Source organism: Dendroctonus ponderosae, unplaced genomic scaffold (assembly GCF_020466585.1).
Source record: "Dendroctonus ponderosae isolate FM_Combo_2020 unplaced genomic scaffold, Dpon_F_20191213v2 Dpon_F_20191213_7, whole genome shotgun sequence".
NCBI classification, from domain to species: domain Eukaryota; kingdom Metazoa; phylum Arthropoda; class Insecta; order Coleoptera; family Curculionidae; genus Dendroctonus; species Dendroctonus ponderosae.
The window spans coordinates 1,265,225-1,282,044 of record NW_026018916.1 but is presented as its reverse complement, the minus strand read 5'-3'; the positions used below and the strand labels follow the sequence as shown (position 1 = coordinate 1,282,044).

Sequence of the window (16,820 nt, the reverse complement as noted above, 5' to 3'; positions counted from 1 at the left end):
TTCTTTCGAAACACCCTCCTAATTTTCAGCCCCTAGTTTCCCTCTGAGCGGTTATGATGGAAAACGAGCTACATAGAAGTGAAAGACAACAAAATTTTCTTTCAAACTGTGCTTGAACTGAGGATTTTCCTGTAAGCTTAGGTGAGTTATCGGCAAAAGACCGTGGCAGATTTGTTGCTCACCCTGAACTTAATCTGTGGAAATCTTCCTAGTGGGGTTTTTTGAAAAAGCGCATAATTTTTCAAAAGTTTTAGTTCATTCAAGGCATTTTGAGGTGAACTCGTTAGATTTATTTACAATTAGAATATTTAGAAGCGTTTCTTAAATTTTATCGGGTTGCAGCAAGCAACTTGCATCTAATTAACAGTCGGTGATTGTGCCGAACAAAAGAATTGAAGTAGTCTGGATAGGGATTCATAATGTTCATCGTGCTTCCTCGTAAAGATAAATTTAGCGAGGAAAAGATGGTGTGGCGACAGGGACGAATGTGGCATGTAAACACATCCAAAGGCCGAGATGAATGGATGAGCTCAACGTGATTAAGTAGTCTGTTGATTGGCCGGAATTGCGTCAACTCAGGAACGGACCAGATCTGGATTAATCAGAAGATGGAAGTGGATGAGCGGAATTGCTTGTCAAAAATGAGCGCAAATAAGATTAAGTGGCCGAAATCAGAAGAATGAATGCTAAAATTAAGCATCCTTTTTCCGCAATAAAAAGGTGTTTCACAGCCCCATTAAGCGCCAGTGGTTAGTGTGATGTCGCTTTCGGAGTTGGGGATTCTTAGTAATAATTATCCCGGGCCCCCTTTTCAGAAATGCTAAATTGGGCGGAACTGTTTAGTGAAATAACCCGTGACGTTAATACGTATCTTGCATCATTTTGCGTCGTTTTGCTCGTCTTTTACCCCCATTATTCCTGAAACTCTGCCATCTCTAATTCGCCAAATTTGTCTATGGGAACAGCTAATAAAAGAAATGCAAATCTAAAAGTGTACCTATAAATTAACTTTGTTATTAATGCAAGAAACTGATTTTTTTCCATTTGGTTTCGCTATTGTGGCAGTTAAAGTTGCGGCCCCTTAAACGCGCATTAAAAAACCTACCCCCAGCTGATTTTTTTCCAAAGGGTTTTTGCTCCCTTTGGACATAAAACAAGGGTGTGTCCTTCCAAACTTGTGCAGGTATAAAACGGGATAATCAGTATGAGAAAACGACACTTCAATGAGTGAGAAAACGGTAAGGATTTTCCACATTTACCCCATAAATACCAGGCTTTAATAGGCGCCTCTCCTAGGGCTTTTCAAAGTTTAATAAAACTTTCAGGACCTTAATTGGGCCAAGTTATGTTGACGCTTATAGGCGATCCCAAATGGGAATTTCCAGACTTATTCACTGCTGCAGCTCATTAAATCCCCGAAATGGGGTGTTTAGTGTTAACAGGTTGATTTTGCACCATGAGCAAGAACGGAACAATTTCAGGATTCTGCGTTTGTTCTTTAGCCGGTAAATTAGCTGCTTTATGTCGTAAAATTTCTCTCTCTGTGTATGTTGCGGCTTTATTGGCTGAAATTTTAGGGAGATTTAACTGAAATTGTTTAGTTCAAGTCAAAGATCACAAGTTGAAATTCAAGAGGGGTTTTTGAGGAAAATTTCCTTTGGCGCTATAAAGCAGCTAAAAGGCTTTGTTTTAAAAACTTTATATTTTCGGGCATCTCTCTGGTTTACTGCCCTTAGACTGGTGAATTTTTCAAATACATTTTGCAGAAAACACTGATTTTATCAAAAGTTTAAAATTTCAAGCGAAAAACCTGTTGTTAAAGACCGATGTTAACAAGTTTTCGCACAACTTGATCAAATATGGTTGTATAATAGAAAGCAGCGCACAGTTTTCTACTTCTGCATGAAGCTCAAGTCTGTAGCTTTTCGAGCTGAGCCTGCAGAATTATTCAATTAGAGTTTGCAGAAACGCCACACGTCGAATGTTAAAGACTGACTTTAACAAATGTTGAAAATTTTTGAAGCCCTCGCAGAAAAACGCCTTTTTCCACAAAAACAAGTAAGAATCTTTGCTATCCTTGTGCCAGAATTCATGCCTCTATCTGTTCATTGGTAGAAGGTAGGAGCTTTTCAAACAAGACTTGCAGAAGCGCTGCGTGCCTAATTGCTCGATAAAAGACCGAGTTTAACAAATTTTTAAAATATTTTTAACCATCGCAGCTAAGCGAATTTTATCCCATAGACAACTGCATATTTTTCCTGCTTATGAGTGAAGACTCGAGTATTTAGCTCTTTGCGTTCAAAAGTGCAGAATTTTTCAAACAGCGCTTGCAGAAACGCCCCACATCAAAGCTGAAAAGCAACTTTAGCAACTGTTTAAAACTTTTCCAGCCAAAACGGAAACACCAGTTTAACCATACAAGCAATTATGAATCTTCACATTTTTGAGCGAAAGTTCAAGTTTCAAGCTCTTTGTTGTGCAAAGCACGAAAGTTTTCAAACAGAGCTTGCAGAAGCTTGGCTAAGAAGAAAATTTTGGCTGCATCTCATACAATCGGATCATGCCTCACACTCTAAGAACCGAAAACCCGTTAAAAACCAGTTTTGATACCCCCGCGAAATTAGCCAGGCCTTAGATACAACTTCTCTGCGGAAATGCATCAAATCTTTGGCTCGTGCGAAAAATGAACCCCTTCGTATGTTCATCATTATCAGTCTCTCTTCAGTGTCCGGTTTCTCTTTCGATCCTTGTTCAACGACAAGAAGAAAACTTGCCTTTTGTACTGCTGAGAAAAAACTGAGAAATTCTTGAAATTATCATGCAATTCTTATTAGTTATGGGTTAATCCCGCAAATCCCCATTTTTTTCCGGGCAAACATCTGTCGGCAGTCGGCCAGCTAAATGGGAACAGACCCAATTATTTTCGAAAACTTACTGCTGATCCTCTTTAATCTCTGACCTCTTAAGGTAGAAATTGCAAATAAGGGAAATAGACAGCTTTTGTCGAATGACTAACGACTTTCTTTCGGTTTTTGTTGAAACCCCATGCTGGAAACTTGGCCTAATTTATGGACGGGCAGTTTTTCAATCGGGCTATTGTTGATTTTGCCTATATGGGAAGGTTGGATGTTTGCCTGAAAAAATTCAAAGTTGGGCATTTTATGGTAAATGTGAGAAACCTACATGAAGAGAAATGCACATTTTACCTTGGAAAAGAGTTAGAAATTTGCATTTTTGCCTCACGCTAGGGTAGAAAGCTTTTTTTCAAACCAAAAAAATAAATTTGCAATGTTTGCGGCTGGGTGTAAAATTTTTTTTTTTGGTTTAAGTCTGTCTTGTTCTCGAAACGATGCTCTTCTGCAAGCTCTCTTTAAAAAATGCTGCCTTCTAACAACTAACAGCTAGAAACATGGATTTTGGTACAACAACAGGAAAGATGTGTGTATATTTATGTGACAAAATACGCCGTTTTGTATCAGCTTTTTTTTGTTTTTATGATTTTGTGAAAGTCGGTCTTAAGTTCAAGCGGCTTGACGCAACTGCAAGCTCTGTTTGAAACATTCCTACCTTCTAACAACCAAAAGCTGCAGACCAGAGTTTTGGCGCAAAGTTAGGAAAAATATGTATTTCTTTATGTACCAAAATGCGCTTTTGTGCGTTGTCTAGAAATCTTTTCACAATTTGTTAAAATCTGGATTTAGCTTTTAACGTGCGGCGTTTCTGCAAACTCTTTTTAAGAAATTCCTTAGTCCCACACACAAAGAGCTATAAACATGAGTTTGCACTCGAAAATAGGAAAAATGTACAGTTTCTCCAGTTATAAAACTGATTTTGGAAAGCCTGCTGGAAACTTTTGAAAAACCTATTAAAACTGGTCTTTCGTTATGGACGCGAGATTTCTGCAAACGCGGATTTAAAAATTCCTCACTACTAGCCGCAAAGAGCTCGAGGCTTGAATTTTTGCACAAAGGTAGAGAAGAAATGTGATTGTTTATGGGTAAAAATTCATTTTTTTGCGCATGCTGATACATTTTTAAACATTTGTTAAAGTGGGGTTTCAGTTCCAGACGCCTGGCGCTTCGCCCAGCTCTGACTTAAAAACTTCTAACAGCGAATCGCTAAAGCCATGGATGGAAAAAACGTGTATTTCTTTATGCAGCAAAATGCACCTTTCTGCTTTGGCTGGCAGAATTTTAAACATTTGCTAAAATCCGCCTTCAGCTTTTCTACCAACTGGTTTTAAAAAATGCCTCAGTTCTACGGATAAAAGGCTACAAACCTGAGCTTTTACTCCAAGATAGAAAAAATGTCCAGTTTTTCCTGCTGTAAAACTCGCTTTCTTTGATTGAGAACGCGTTGAAAGTCGGTTTTTCGCTTTTCACACGCCGCTTTTCTACTAGCGCGGTTTTAAAAATTCCTCCCTACTAAACACATGGAGCTAAAGACTGGAATTTTTCCTTAATGATAGGAAAAATGTGTATTATTTTAAGAGTAAAATTTATAATTTTTGGTAAACATTAAAGCGTTTGTTAAAATCTGTTCTTACGTCTAGACGCGTGGCGCTTTTGCAATGTGCGTTCATCAGGAAGAAATTCCTTTCCAAAGCACCCTAAACGCTTAAAAAACTCAACAGTTTCATGATTTTCCGCATTTGGGTCTTGTGAGTTGGCAGTTTTGATCATTTGTTTCCTCAAAAAGCAACTTTTTTGGGGCTCAAGTTCATAATCGTCCTTCCATAGCCAAGAAGCCAATAAGACACAAATCAAGTATGATTCCTACTACTTCACTCTGGATTACCATCACCTCCCATACGTTAATTGTTCGAATGGGTGGTGCAAGAGTGGGAAAAAGAGGAAAAGTGCCCAACAATGGGCGAAAAGAGAGCGAATATAGGGGTGCTTGAAAATACATACCTGACCAGGTAACTGCCGACCGGCCCGACCTCCGACAATCGTCCGATAGATTTCGCGCCGAAAACACCTAAAGAACGGATGATTGCGATTTGTGTGGATTTTTCGATTTTCGAGTGAAATGTGCCGTTTTGTCACTGTTTTTCTTGGATTTATCTGATGTCAATCTGGTAAGCCATGTCGAATTTAAGCTGTCTTTTCCAAGAAGATTCCCAAAAGTTCGTAGTTAGCAACATAGGGACATTTTTTTACATTTTTTAACAAGGAATCAACCACCTTAACTATCGACTAATTGCAAGAAATTCCGCCCATCTTCAATGGTCTGCCGATTTTTTAACAATCATGAAAGTTGGCTTGAAAACCGCGCTTTCGGAGTTTGAAAGCTCATTATTTGCGTGAATGGCGCTGGAAATTTTAATGAAAGTGCTGAGGGCTGAAAACACTTTTAATTAGACAGTCATTAAGCCACTTGCAAACAAAATCCTATTCTTGATCTAAATCTGCGTTGCCTCTAATGATTATCACTACGACTAAAACAAAAGCAAATGTTTGTAATTGCAGCATTTCCATTCAAAGGTTGTCATTAAATTTAAGTATTTTTGAAAACAGTGTTTTTAAACACCCACCTAAAGGCAGGTGACCGCAAACGCGTGCGGTTAACCCACACCATCTGCCTTATGATATAATAAATAATTCTTAAGATTTGTGTAAACTCAGGTGAGCGCAACACATTATTCCTTCGGTAAATTTGCTTTAGATCCTAATTGAAACCGTATCGCAAGGGCAACCATGTGGGCGCAAATCACACAGGATACAGATGTTTGCATGATTTTTTTCTTTTCATTTCTGATTTTCCATTTGACCTAAACTGGGAATTTCACTAATTCATTAATCAATACGTCATCGATCGACGATACTACCCTTCCAGGGCTTTCAGCCTACGAGTGACTTGCAAAACTTTTATTTTGCTCCCCTGTGGATTTCGGCCCAATTGCTATGGCAGATAATGCACTTTTTGCCACTCTACTGTATTATTTTTCCATTGTTGGCCGCACAATGCCCAGTTGAAATGTGTAACAACACGACTTTTAATGGAAATTCTGGATGATGGGACGAAATCCCGGCTGATATCTATTTATTGTAGTGTTGTTGGGTTATTAATGGATTTAGATGGTCGGGTAGTCGCTGATGGGATGAAAATGGTAATTCTTTTCAGGGTGACAACGTGGAATGGGGGTTTTGAAGATTGGCTAATATCGTAGTCTTTATGCGTGTTTTTGGTTAATTTAGTTGCCACTATTGAACTTTGCATTCTTCCTGCCACTCAGGGGGAGTTTAGTCGATTTTTCTGCAAAATTGCAAACAATGTGAAAAGCTAAATTTTCCATTCAGGAAAGTAGTTAGCGTCGGACGTCTCACTCGCATCCACAGGGGTCGAAGAGAGACGCAACATGGCTTGCCGGTAGCTACGTTCGAGCTTGCTACCTTCACGGCTTAGTCGTAAATTAATTTACGTGCCGACTTGACCAAAGTATAAGAAGAAAATTTTTAGTTCGACGCTTGAATGCTTTTTTCTCCGAAAAAAAATTGTTTTCTGGATGTGCTGTGAAAATTGCAGCTGATATTTTTAATTAATGACTTTTAGATTAAGGCTCTTGCCTAGAAAGGTTTATTTCGACTGAAGCAGAATCTTTTATTGTAGTTTATTGAGATTTTCCGTTCCGACGTTAATGCAGGTACATTTTTCATTTATCAAGTAAAAAATTGTTTGTTGCGTTCTGCAAGCTTTTGCGCTCAGCAGTTTATTTCAATTACAGCAGAACTTTTTTTTGAATTTAACCTTAAAATTTTAGCTTCTGTGTTTCAGCAGAAGTATTTATAATTCATTAGCAAAGTTGAAATTTAAAAAAGAATGTTAATCTCGGCAGGGTTACGAAGAACAAATATTTTCCGAAGTTCAGTAAGCTACAAACCCGACCAGGAAGAAGAATTATTTCTCAAAATCAGTTGGCTTTTGCTCTAAAGTGCTTATTGCCGTTGCAGCAGAATTCGTTTGAGAAACCAATGGGAAACTTTCAGCTTTTGTGTTAATGCGAAAGTATTTTTAATTCATGAGCAAACTTGAAAGTTTTAAAAATTATGTAACTGTTGGCAAGACCAGGAATAAAAAATGTTCCTCAGGCTCTGTGAGCTTTTGCTCCAAAGAGTTTATTTCGGCAGCAGCAGAATACTTTAGAGCAAACATTGTGAAATTTTCGGGTTTAACGCTAATGCGGAAGTATTTTTAATTCATGCCCGAACTTGAGTTGAAAATTTATGCCACTTGAACTTTTTTTTTCAAGTTGCAACCAATGCCGATTGCTATGCGACATTTCGCTAGCACAAGTGGCTCGCATCTTCAGAAGTGTTAAACCCTTAATTCGATTAGGCCTAATTTTCCCTTCCGAAGATTTTGCGTCCGGCTTCCTCCCTTTCAATTTTTTTAAACTGCCTTTAGCGCGCTCTGATTTAAACCCATTCTACAAATTGAGCTAGACTCAGACAAAGTCTAGCACCTCCCTTTTTAACCTGTTCCTCATTTACATCACAAAGCAGACCACTGGGCAAAAGTCCATAATTCAGCAGCCCTTTTCCCGCATTCACTCCACTGACCATCACCTAATTTCAATTCGAATTAACGAATTAATTGCATTTACTTACAGTCTACCATTTGGGTGTTTGAGTCAGGATTTGCTTCTTCAAACTATCAACAATTGCCTCATTTGCTCAAAAGATTTTCCAACTTGATTCACATTTAGCAGACGTAGTTGTTCATCTCAATTTGTATCCACACCAAACCGTCCCTTCCGGTTTTAACCTGCTGGCTGTTTTGCATAAAACCGATATGCCCTTATATCTGTCCCATAACTCTTCATGTAGCAGTTTTTAACGGCGTTATGGGCCTGTTTTTATGAGCCCCACATTGAAAAAAACGCTACTTTGGAAGGGCTGGACGGTGCTTTCGGTTTATTCGGGTGGACCGGATTTTCCTTTGATTGACTATTGGGGAGTTAAACCTGTGGGAAAATCGATCAGGAAAATTCATCAGTAGTGTCCGTTGGTTTGGGAGTTGTGAAAATTCATCTGGCACATCAGCTGAACCCCCAGGTTTACTTAGGATCTTCAGATGGCCACTTCAGGTAACATCAGAGCCGATCCCGGAAAATATTTGTTTAGGCCCTATGGGGGCACGATCTTCTAAAGGCTTTTTCTTGGGTTAATCGGCGCGAAATTTCAGTTTACCCACACCATCTGCTTGATCGGATTAGGTGCGATCTTCCCACTTTTTCCGGTTTCAAATACCTTGTTAACCCCGTCTAAATGGAAGAAACCATGAAGGATTTAACGGATTTGGTCTCCAGATCGTAATTTGCCTATTGCGCTCTTTGGCTTCTGGTCTGGCCAATTAGATATAGACGAAATATTTATTTATTTAGGGCGCCAAGGAATTGAATGGGCAAAACAGCATGCGAAATTTTATTTTACCCACAAAGCCCAAGTAATCCCTTTGAAGTTGCGCTTTGAATGCACATGGGTTTAAATATGCGTGTTATTAACATTCTTGTGAGCTAATCATCATGGGAATGCACACCCGACTTGTGATTATGCAGCATTAATGCTTAATTGTAGCGGTAATTATAAGATTTACATCGGCAACTTGAGGACTTCGCTTTGGTTTGTTCAACGGCCGTTTCCCTAATCGATTTCGCTGTTTTAGTTGGGCCAATTTTCGCATTTCGTGCGCGATAAAAGCCCGGCCATCTGGGCCTATTTTGGAATTTGAATCTGTTAAATATTTAGCATGCGTCAATCATTCGGGTGGAGCGAAAAGGGGTTCAAGAGGCCCCATATGGTTTTACATGCTCCTTAAGCGTGACGACGTTTGTTTCATGAAATTAACAATATTTTTTCAACAGAACTTTTAGCTCCTTAATCATTCCGGAACTGTTGCATCTTCCCATTAAGTCCTCAACAATCCCACTTCTTTATTGCCGTAATGAAATGCACAAAAATAATTTCCTTCTGTCTCAACAGTGATAAGGGTAAATTTATGCACGTCCTAGGGGAAAAAGGTCGTTTTCCCATAAGTCCCATGGCGAATAAGCGAGACTAGTTCTGAAAGGCCTACCTATGAAAAAGGTTCCTATCTTTATAAATCACCAGCCAGGAAAGGTGCTTGGCCTGAACTAGTTCTAATACTCCGGGCCTGTGGGATTTCGTATCAAAGTTCACCTATTTGGGCCTTTCGGCGGTTGAATTTTACTGTTTTCACTTCTTCACCCAAAAGTCCCAAACGCTCGTTTATTGAGCAATCAACCACTTCGTTCATCACTCATTGTGCTACCTTTTAATTAAACTTTTCAAGAAAATTAGGCACAACACAGGTGCTTGACGGGTTTCGCACCTGCCGGTACCATTAAGGAACCATTTGATTGCCAGAGATGTTTAAACGGGCATAAAATTCCAATAAAACATCGATTTGAATTAGGAAATGAAAAAAAAGTCGCCTTATGGTGGTGCTTTGATGAAAGGGGGCCAAGACAAAAAACGTTAGTTTTCTACTACATTTAACCAAAGGGAATCAGAACAGTTTTGGTCAAACGCCTCAAAAGTTTTATTTCAGCTGAAGCAGAATGTGCCACGTTTTGCAGGTGTTTGCTCTATATAAGTGCTTTGTTGAACTGAATCTTAAAATGTTTGCTTCTGTGTTTAATCAGAAGTATTTGAAATAAACTTGAATTTTTTTCAGTTCTATTAGCTTTTGCCAGAAAGCAGAAAGAAAAGAAAGAAATTTCATTAGCAGCAGAATCTTTAGAGAAGACAAAACCTCTGAAGATGGTAGCCATGCGTGCTAGCGAAACATCACGACCAAATTCCTAATAACCCGAGAATTATCAATTATTCCACAATTTCCACATAATTTCAGGTGGAAAGCCCAATAAAGTCCACGAGTCAAAATTGTGGCAATTTTTTTCGAATTTCCCCGTACTCGAAACTGCGGAATTTTGAGCTGCGAATGTATCAATTTGGAACGCAGCTCGCGCAGACCGTCTTGCATCTCTCTCGCACGCCTATGAGTGCGAGAGGTACAACCGATTTCAGTTACGCTCCCGAATGGAAAATTAGTTTTGCTTAGTTCAGTCGGATCGGGGTGGGAACAGTCGAATTTAGCACTCCTGTGGAAATTCTGACCATGTCTCTAATTGGAACGCCGTAATTAGTAAAAAAGCCCGGAAATAACTCGAAATTTGCAAAATTTTTTTACTCGAAGCTGTCTCTCGCCCCAACTCTTTTCCACTGATTTTTGCCACACAATTGTATTTATATACTTAAACTGGCCCTTAACAAACTGAGTCAACAGACTGTAAACCATTCGTGTGGTGATTTTCGTTTGAAATTCGAGGGCGACAATCAGAACGTTTGTTAGGTGGAAATGCAACCCTAATTGTCACGCGATAGTTTTCGGGAGAAATCGAACAGGCGTGAAATGCATTCAAGAACAATCAACAATTCGTAACGAATGTCGTTCCAGTAAATATCAGCGACCAAGCAAATGGAAACGAACAAGCATTCTTAAGCGTTTTCCTCGAATAATTTTCCAGTTAGAAGTTCGGGCACGAGCCCTAAACGTCTCCCACATGTTGTCTTTGAATATTTTGCATCTTATTAGCCAGGCCACCCCTTCTTAGGGGCAGAAAGTAAATTAAATATGCTGTTTTACGATGCTGGCTGCAGTTTCGAACGGTTTTTATTGAAAGTGCCCTCCAAAATGTCCTTAATAAATTAACAATACTCATACATTCCTTTGGCTAATTACAAACTGGTCTATCGCCTAGATCTAGACCGCTAGATAATGGAAAACAGGAGTTTTTCGCCTAGTCATAGACAAACAAATTCCCAACTAAGCGACTCGACAATGGTCTTTAATTGCAAATCGTTCGTGAGAAAGTCGTTTTCGATTTCAATTTGATTTTTCAGGAACGAAACATTTAGTCCCTTTGCTCTCATATATTGTGTTATTTAAAATTAGATCAGGCATTGTTGTTGGGCCTGTGCTCGACGCTTAGGAAGGTTAAATGTATCACCTGGCTGGATCTTTTCAAATTCCTTACGGAAGTGAAAGAGAGAGATTCTTTTGAAATCGGGGCGAGATGTTGCAAGGCATCTGTACCCGAATGGAAAAAAAACACTGCAGAAAAATGCAATGGAAAAAGTGCGGGATTTTGCGAAGGGGCGAATGCAGTTGTGCAAGGGTAAACTTGTCGGCGATTTAATGTGGAGCAGCATTCAATCCAGTCATCATCAGGGCTGGTTTGGATTTTTCATTTTTTACTACACTCGAAAAAGATTAATTGCGCCAACACCAAAAGAGGTAATAAGGTGAGCTTCACGGCATTACATAGAACAAAGTATGGGTTATATACCGAGGGAGGTTTATTTAGACACGACTATCTAGGATTTTTTGACAAATTTTCAAATCTGATACTGCGCAAAGCGCGGATTTGCACGACCCGATAAAAAAATTAATTGCGCAAAGATCAAGCGATATAAAAATGTGCGTTCAATGGTATTAAATAGCCCAGGCTACGTTCAATATATCCAGGAAGTTTCAATTAGAAATCGGGATTGATAATTTTTTGGCAAACTTTTCAATTTGACTTACTGATCTTGCGAAAAGCGCACGACTCAGGAAAAAAATAATTGCGCCAACACCAAAAGAGATAAAAACTCGCCTTTGATGGCCTTAGATCCAAAAAGGTGTGGTTCATCTAAGGATCGAATTTCAATTTGAAATTTTTATTGAGGAATTTTCGGCAAATTTTTAAATCTCCGTGATTTTAGGTGAAGCGCGGTTTTGCACGACTTTGAATCAAAATTTATCGCGCTAACACCAAAGACCCAAAGCCGTATGCTCAGCGCCATTTGATAGAGTAAATTACGGTCTATATAGTCAGTGAGTTTCATTTAGAAACTGGCCTTTGGGATTTTTTGCAAATTTTTTAAATCCCACTCACTCACTACGTAGAGCGCGAATTTTCACTGGTCAAAACAAAATTTCTTGTGCAAACACCAAAACCGATAACAACATGTGTTTAATGGCGTAGCTAGAAAAATGTACGCTTTATCAGCTGAGCGAATTTTAATTTAAAGATTTTCTAGGTAATTTTTTGGCTAATCTGACTGCTTTTAGGTAAAGCGCGGTTTTGCACGACTTTTAATAAAAATTAATTGCGCGACTACCAAAAAAGCCAAAGATGCACGCTTAATGACATTCGATAGAGCAGATTGCGTTTTATATACCCAGCGGGTTTCAATTAGAAACTCGATTCCAGGAGTTTTTTACAATTTTATGAATCTCACTTCGTGCTTTGACGGATAGCGCGACTATGCAAGGCTCGAAGTAAAAATTAATTGCGCCAACCGCAAAAGAGGCACAGACGTGCGGTTAATGGTATTAGTTAGAAAAAGGTTCGATTTATATACCAAGGGAGTTTCATCTAGAAACTCTTCTCGAGACTTCTTAGGTAAATTTCTAAACTCCACTTACTGATTTTACGCAGACTTCCTTGCGACACTCGCGATTAAAAATTAATTTCCCAAAAACCGGTAGAGACAGCAACAGGACCTAAGCGGGGTTAGATAGAGCAAGATCTGCTCCACATATTGAGCAAATTTCAATCTGAAATTCTCATTGAAGGTTTTTAGAAAAAAAATTCTAAATAACCTACGGATTTTTTCAACCGCGGTTTTGCAATTCTCACTGAGTGAACAACTGAGTGAAGCAACTGAGATGCCAGCCACTCGCCGAAACGGTAAAAAAAAAGTTTTTCACAATAGTCAAAAAGTCCGAGAAATTTTCCTGTTTTTATGTGCGTTTTTCACGCTCTAGAAGCTTGCGAGTGACGAAACTCTATATACGATATTTTGCGGTTATAATAGGAAAGTTATCGGCAACTAAAGGCCAGAACCGCTCAAAATAGAGCCAAGGAAGCCAACGAAACTAGAAAAACACTCAAAAACCTGAAATCTTTCACTCTTTTTGTGTGTTCAAATAAAGCGATGTTTGCGCATTCAACCCACAAGCCAACTAATTTTGTGCGCTAATCAGAGGTAAAGATTAATCGCCAACCCAAGGCGAACTTTGCCGGCTAAAGGGGCTGATAAATATTTAATTAAAATTCATAAAATTGCCGGTAGAGTTCCTACCCCTTGCGCATTTGAATTTCCATTATCGGGCCAATTTATCGTGCAAGTACCTCACCGATTGTGTTTAGCTACCGTGAACGTGACTTGGGCGACGTGGTGCAGTTGTTCAAAGCTTTTAGAAGGAAAAATATAAAAAACACACCAAAAAAAAAAAAATGTGCAGCCAGAAACCATAAATTTCCTGGCTTTTACAGGCCCTTTCCCTCTTATCGCCCATGCAAATGAGTAATGGACACACCACCTAATACAACTGGTGGTATCATAACAGAAATCTCGAAAATAAAACAGCATGATGTCTTTTGAAGCGAATCTATAGGATGCTAATTTGAATCTCCCCTTCATCAGGCGGATGAATGGGATTTACGCTCTAAAAAACGACGTTTAATGGCTTTTGTTCCTTTCAGAAGCTGAAGATGCTGAAGTGGACCATCCCATCCAGGCGCGACACCGGCGACAAACCAGCACGATTTTCCTCCAACTTTCCAAGCGCCGATTCAATTGCCCGCACTCCCTTGAAGAAGAAGCGAAGATGTTCGAGCGCCGGCCGAAGAGCCAGCAACCACAAGCGCTTCAGCTTGGACGCTTTGGACGACGATAAGGAGAACCAGTTCCACTCCACTCCAATCAAAAACACCTCCGTCCAAGAAGCCTTCAGTCCCTTTCGCGATCTGAGCAACGTGGCGTCGCATCAGGAAAAAGCCCGGAGGATCTCCAGTCCGAAGTACAAGGTGAAAAAGAAGAAAGAGTGCCTGGAGGCGCACCAGGGCGTGGGGGAGAACTCCAATTATTTCACTCCCTTTGAGGCGGTGGACTCCCACATTGAGTCCTACCTGGCCGAGCTGTGCAGCTGCAAAGCCCCCAATGTCCCCACAGATCTTGAAGCTGAACCAGTGGAAACCCCTGCAATTGAAGATGCAGCCGACCAAGCAACTCTGCCAGGCTTTCGGGCTAAAAAACTGGATGCCCCACGGGTGTCCCCACTAGTGAAGAAAATCCTCGAGCTGCAGTTCAGCCGAAGCAGCAAGGAAGCGAATGATTCCTCATTCATCAACGACTTGTCCCTGGATAAGCTCGTGGACGCTTTGCTGGAAAACTCTTCAGCTCAACTTTCCCCGAGCGCCAGCATGGTGGTGAACATCCACAGCAAGGACCTGGAGAAGGTTTGCGACGCTAAAGAGGAGGAGAATGAGAATGAGAATGGGTTGAAGCGGCTGGAAGTGCATTCGGCCGCTTCTTCGGACTCCGGGTTCAAAAGCAGCCCCAATGAGAACCCTCATCAGATGGACAGCAACTTTGTCTGCAAATGCAACAACAATAATTTAACCATGCAGCAGACGATTATTCCGATCAACGAAACCTACAATGAGCGGTGTGTGGATGGGGAGGTTTCAAGAAAACGCACCTCGTTAACGCCGGTTAATGCGGAAGAAGCCAAGAAACCCAAAGTGGAAATCGACCATACTTTGAAACGGCAGAAATGCATCAGGCGAAGAAAGGCCGAACATTTTCGGCAGAAACTCCGCAGGTTGAACAGCTCGGTGATGGAATCCGCTACAGTGTCGCCCTTCTGGTCCAATCAGAAGCAGTTTTTCGTTCCCAGTGACGAAGAATCCTTCAGTTCGCTATCAGTCTTCCAAGACGTGGAAAATACTCCTTTGAGGGGCTGCTATTTGGAGAATAAGAACATTCTGTCGGCTACTCCTTTGGTAGAACCCGATGCAAATAAGCCATCAAGAAAGTGCCTGCTGTTCTCTTCGCCTGCCACGAATGAATCGACCAGTTTTGCCGATAGTACTGTTAGAAGTGCCGTACTGGATGTGAGAGGGAGTCTGGATTTGAGGATATTTTCCAATGGGGAAAGCATTTATGTTAATGGTAAGGCTTCAACAAATGGTCGATCAGTTTCGATCGATTAATTTTTATGCTGAGGCTTACAAAATTCAGCCAAAAAGTCTCCGAGCGAGTTTCAAATTGAAATTATCTCAGTATATACACTGAGCTTTCATCTTTTTAATTCGCTTTATCATGTTGAGAACTTTTGGAGTTTTTGAGTAATTTTTTTTCAACGGCTTGCAAAACTGCGCTCTATCTAAGGACAGAAGTCCAGATAATCAATGCAAATTTACTTTCTTTGACTGCTCCATTGAGGGAATTTTACTCTTTTTAGTGCCGTTCAGTGTCTAAAAGAAACTTTTTTGATTTTCGAGAAAATAATTTGTAATCATAGGCTGCGCTCGAAAGAGCAAAACATCAAATTTAAAACTTTTTTTCGTTTTTTCTAATTGATGATCACTCGGTTTTTAAAGCCGATCTAGTTCTATTTAATGCTGTTGAGCTCATTTTGTGAGCTCTATTGGTTTTGGAGCAGGCAATTTTATTCAGAACCTTGCATGACCGCGCTCTGCCGATAAAAGGAGTGATTTTTGAAAATTCGCCAAAGAATCTTCGAACGGAAAATCAATTTGAAAATCTCTGCTAATACAGAGCACATTTAGCTCTATCTCATGGAGTCGAGCGCGAGTTCTAAGCTTTTCTGAATTTTGCGCATTTAATTTTTAATCTCCGCACTGCAAAATTGAGTTCTAAGTAAAAGCACTAAGCCCGATTTAAAAAATTTCCCAAAAATACTAAAAGCTGGCTTCTAATTGAGACTCCCTTAGTATATGAAGACTACTTTGCTCTATCTAGTGCTATTTGGCGCACGTTCTTGACTCTTTTAATGTTTGCGCAATAAATTGTTAATTCTGGACTTGTTAAACCGCGTTCGACGTAAAAAACCACGTCAGATTTAAAAATTTGCCAAAAAATTGCCAATCAAGAGTCACTTGGTATACAAACCGTCCTTTTCTCTATTTAGTGCCATTGAGGGCATCGTTTTACCTCTTTTGATGTTCGCGCAATAATTTTTTAATTCTCCTCCTGTAAATCCGCGCGAGCTAAAAGCAGTAAGTCAGACTTAAAAATTTGCCAAAAAAATTTGAAAGCTGGTTTCGAATTAAAACACACTTGATTTTATAAACTGTACTTTACTCTATTTAGTTCAATAAAGCTCACTTTCTTTGTCTGTCGTCGCTTTGGAGTAAACAATTTTTATTCCAAGGCTTGCAAATCTGCGCTATTCAAAAGGCCGTAAAGTTTGAAAGTTCGCCAAAAAATCTGCAAAGCGAATTTCAAACTGAAACTCGCTCAGTATATCAATCTTTCCCTGCTCTATCTAACGCCATTTACTGCACTTCCTTGCCTCTTTTGGTCTTTGCGCAATTAATTTTTAATTCGGCTCTGGCAAGATCGCGCTATGCCTCAAACCCGTAAGTCGGAGTTAAATTTTGTAAAAAAATCATCGAGTAAAATATCACTTTGAAACTCGCTGGATATAAAGAGAGAACATTTAGCTCTATCTCATGGAGTCGACCGCAAGTTTTAAGCTTTTCTGAATTTTGCGCATTTAATTTTTAATCCCCGCGCTGCAAAATTGAGTTCTAAGTAAAAGCACTAAGCCCGATTTAAAAAATTTCCCAAAAATACTAAAAGCTGGTTTCTAATTGAGACTCTTTTAGTATATAAAGACTACTTTGCTCTATCTAGTGCTATTTGGCGCACGTTCTTGACTCTTTTAATGTTTGCGCAATAAATTGTTAATTCTGGACTTGTTAAACCGCGTTC

At 39.7% G+C, this 16,820-nt stretch overlaps 1 protein-coding gene across 1 annotated transcript in view; it reads left to right on the top strand.

Annotated features, from left to right (window-relative positions):
• Positions 1-4,963: 4,963 nt before the first annotated feature.
• LOC125505183 overlaps positions 4,964-16,820 on the top strand; it is a gene marked incomplete in the record, with an annotated part of 26,536 nt that continues 14,679 nt past the window's right edge. Inside the window, 2 exon segments of the mRNA XM_048668472.1 lie at positions 4,964-5,080; positions 13,562-15,032. Coding sequence (XP_048524429.1) covers positions 13,571-15,032 — 1,462 coding nt within the window.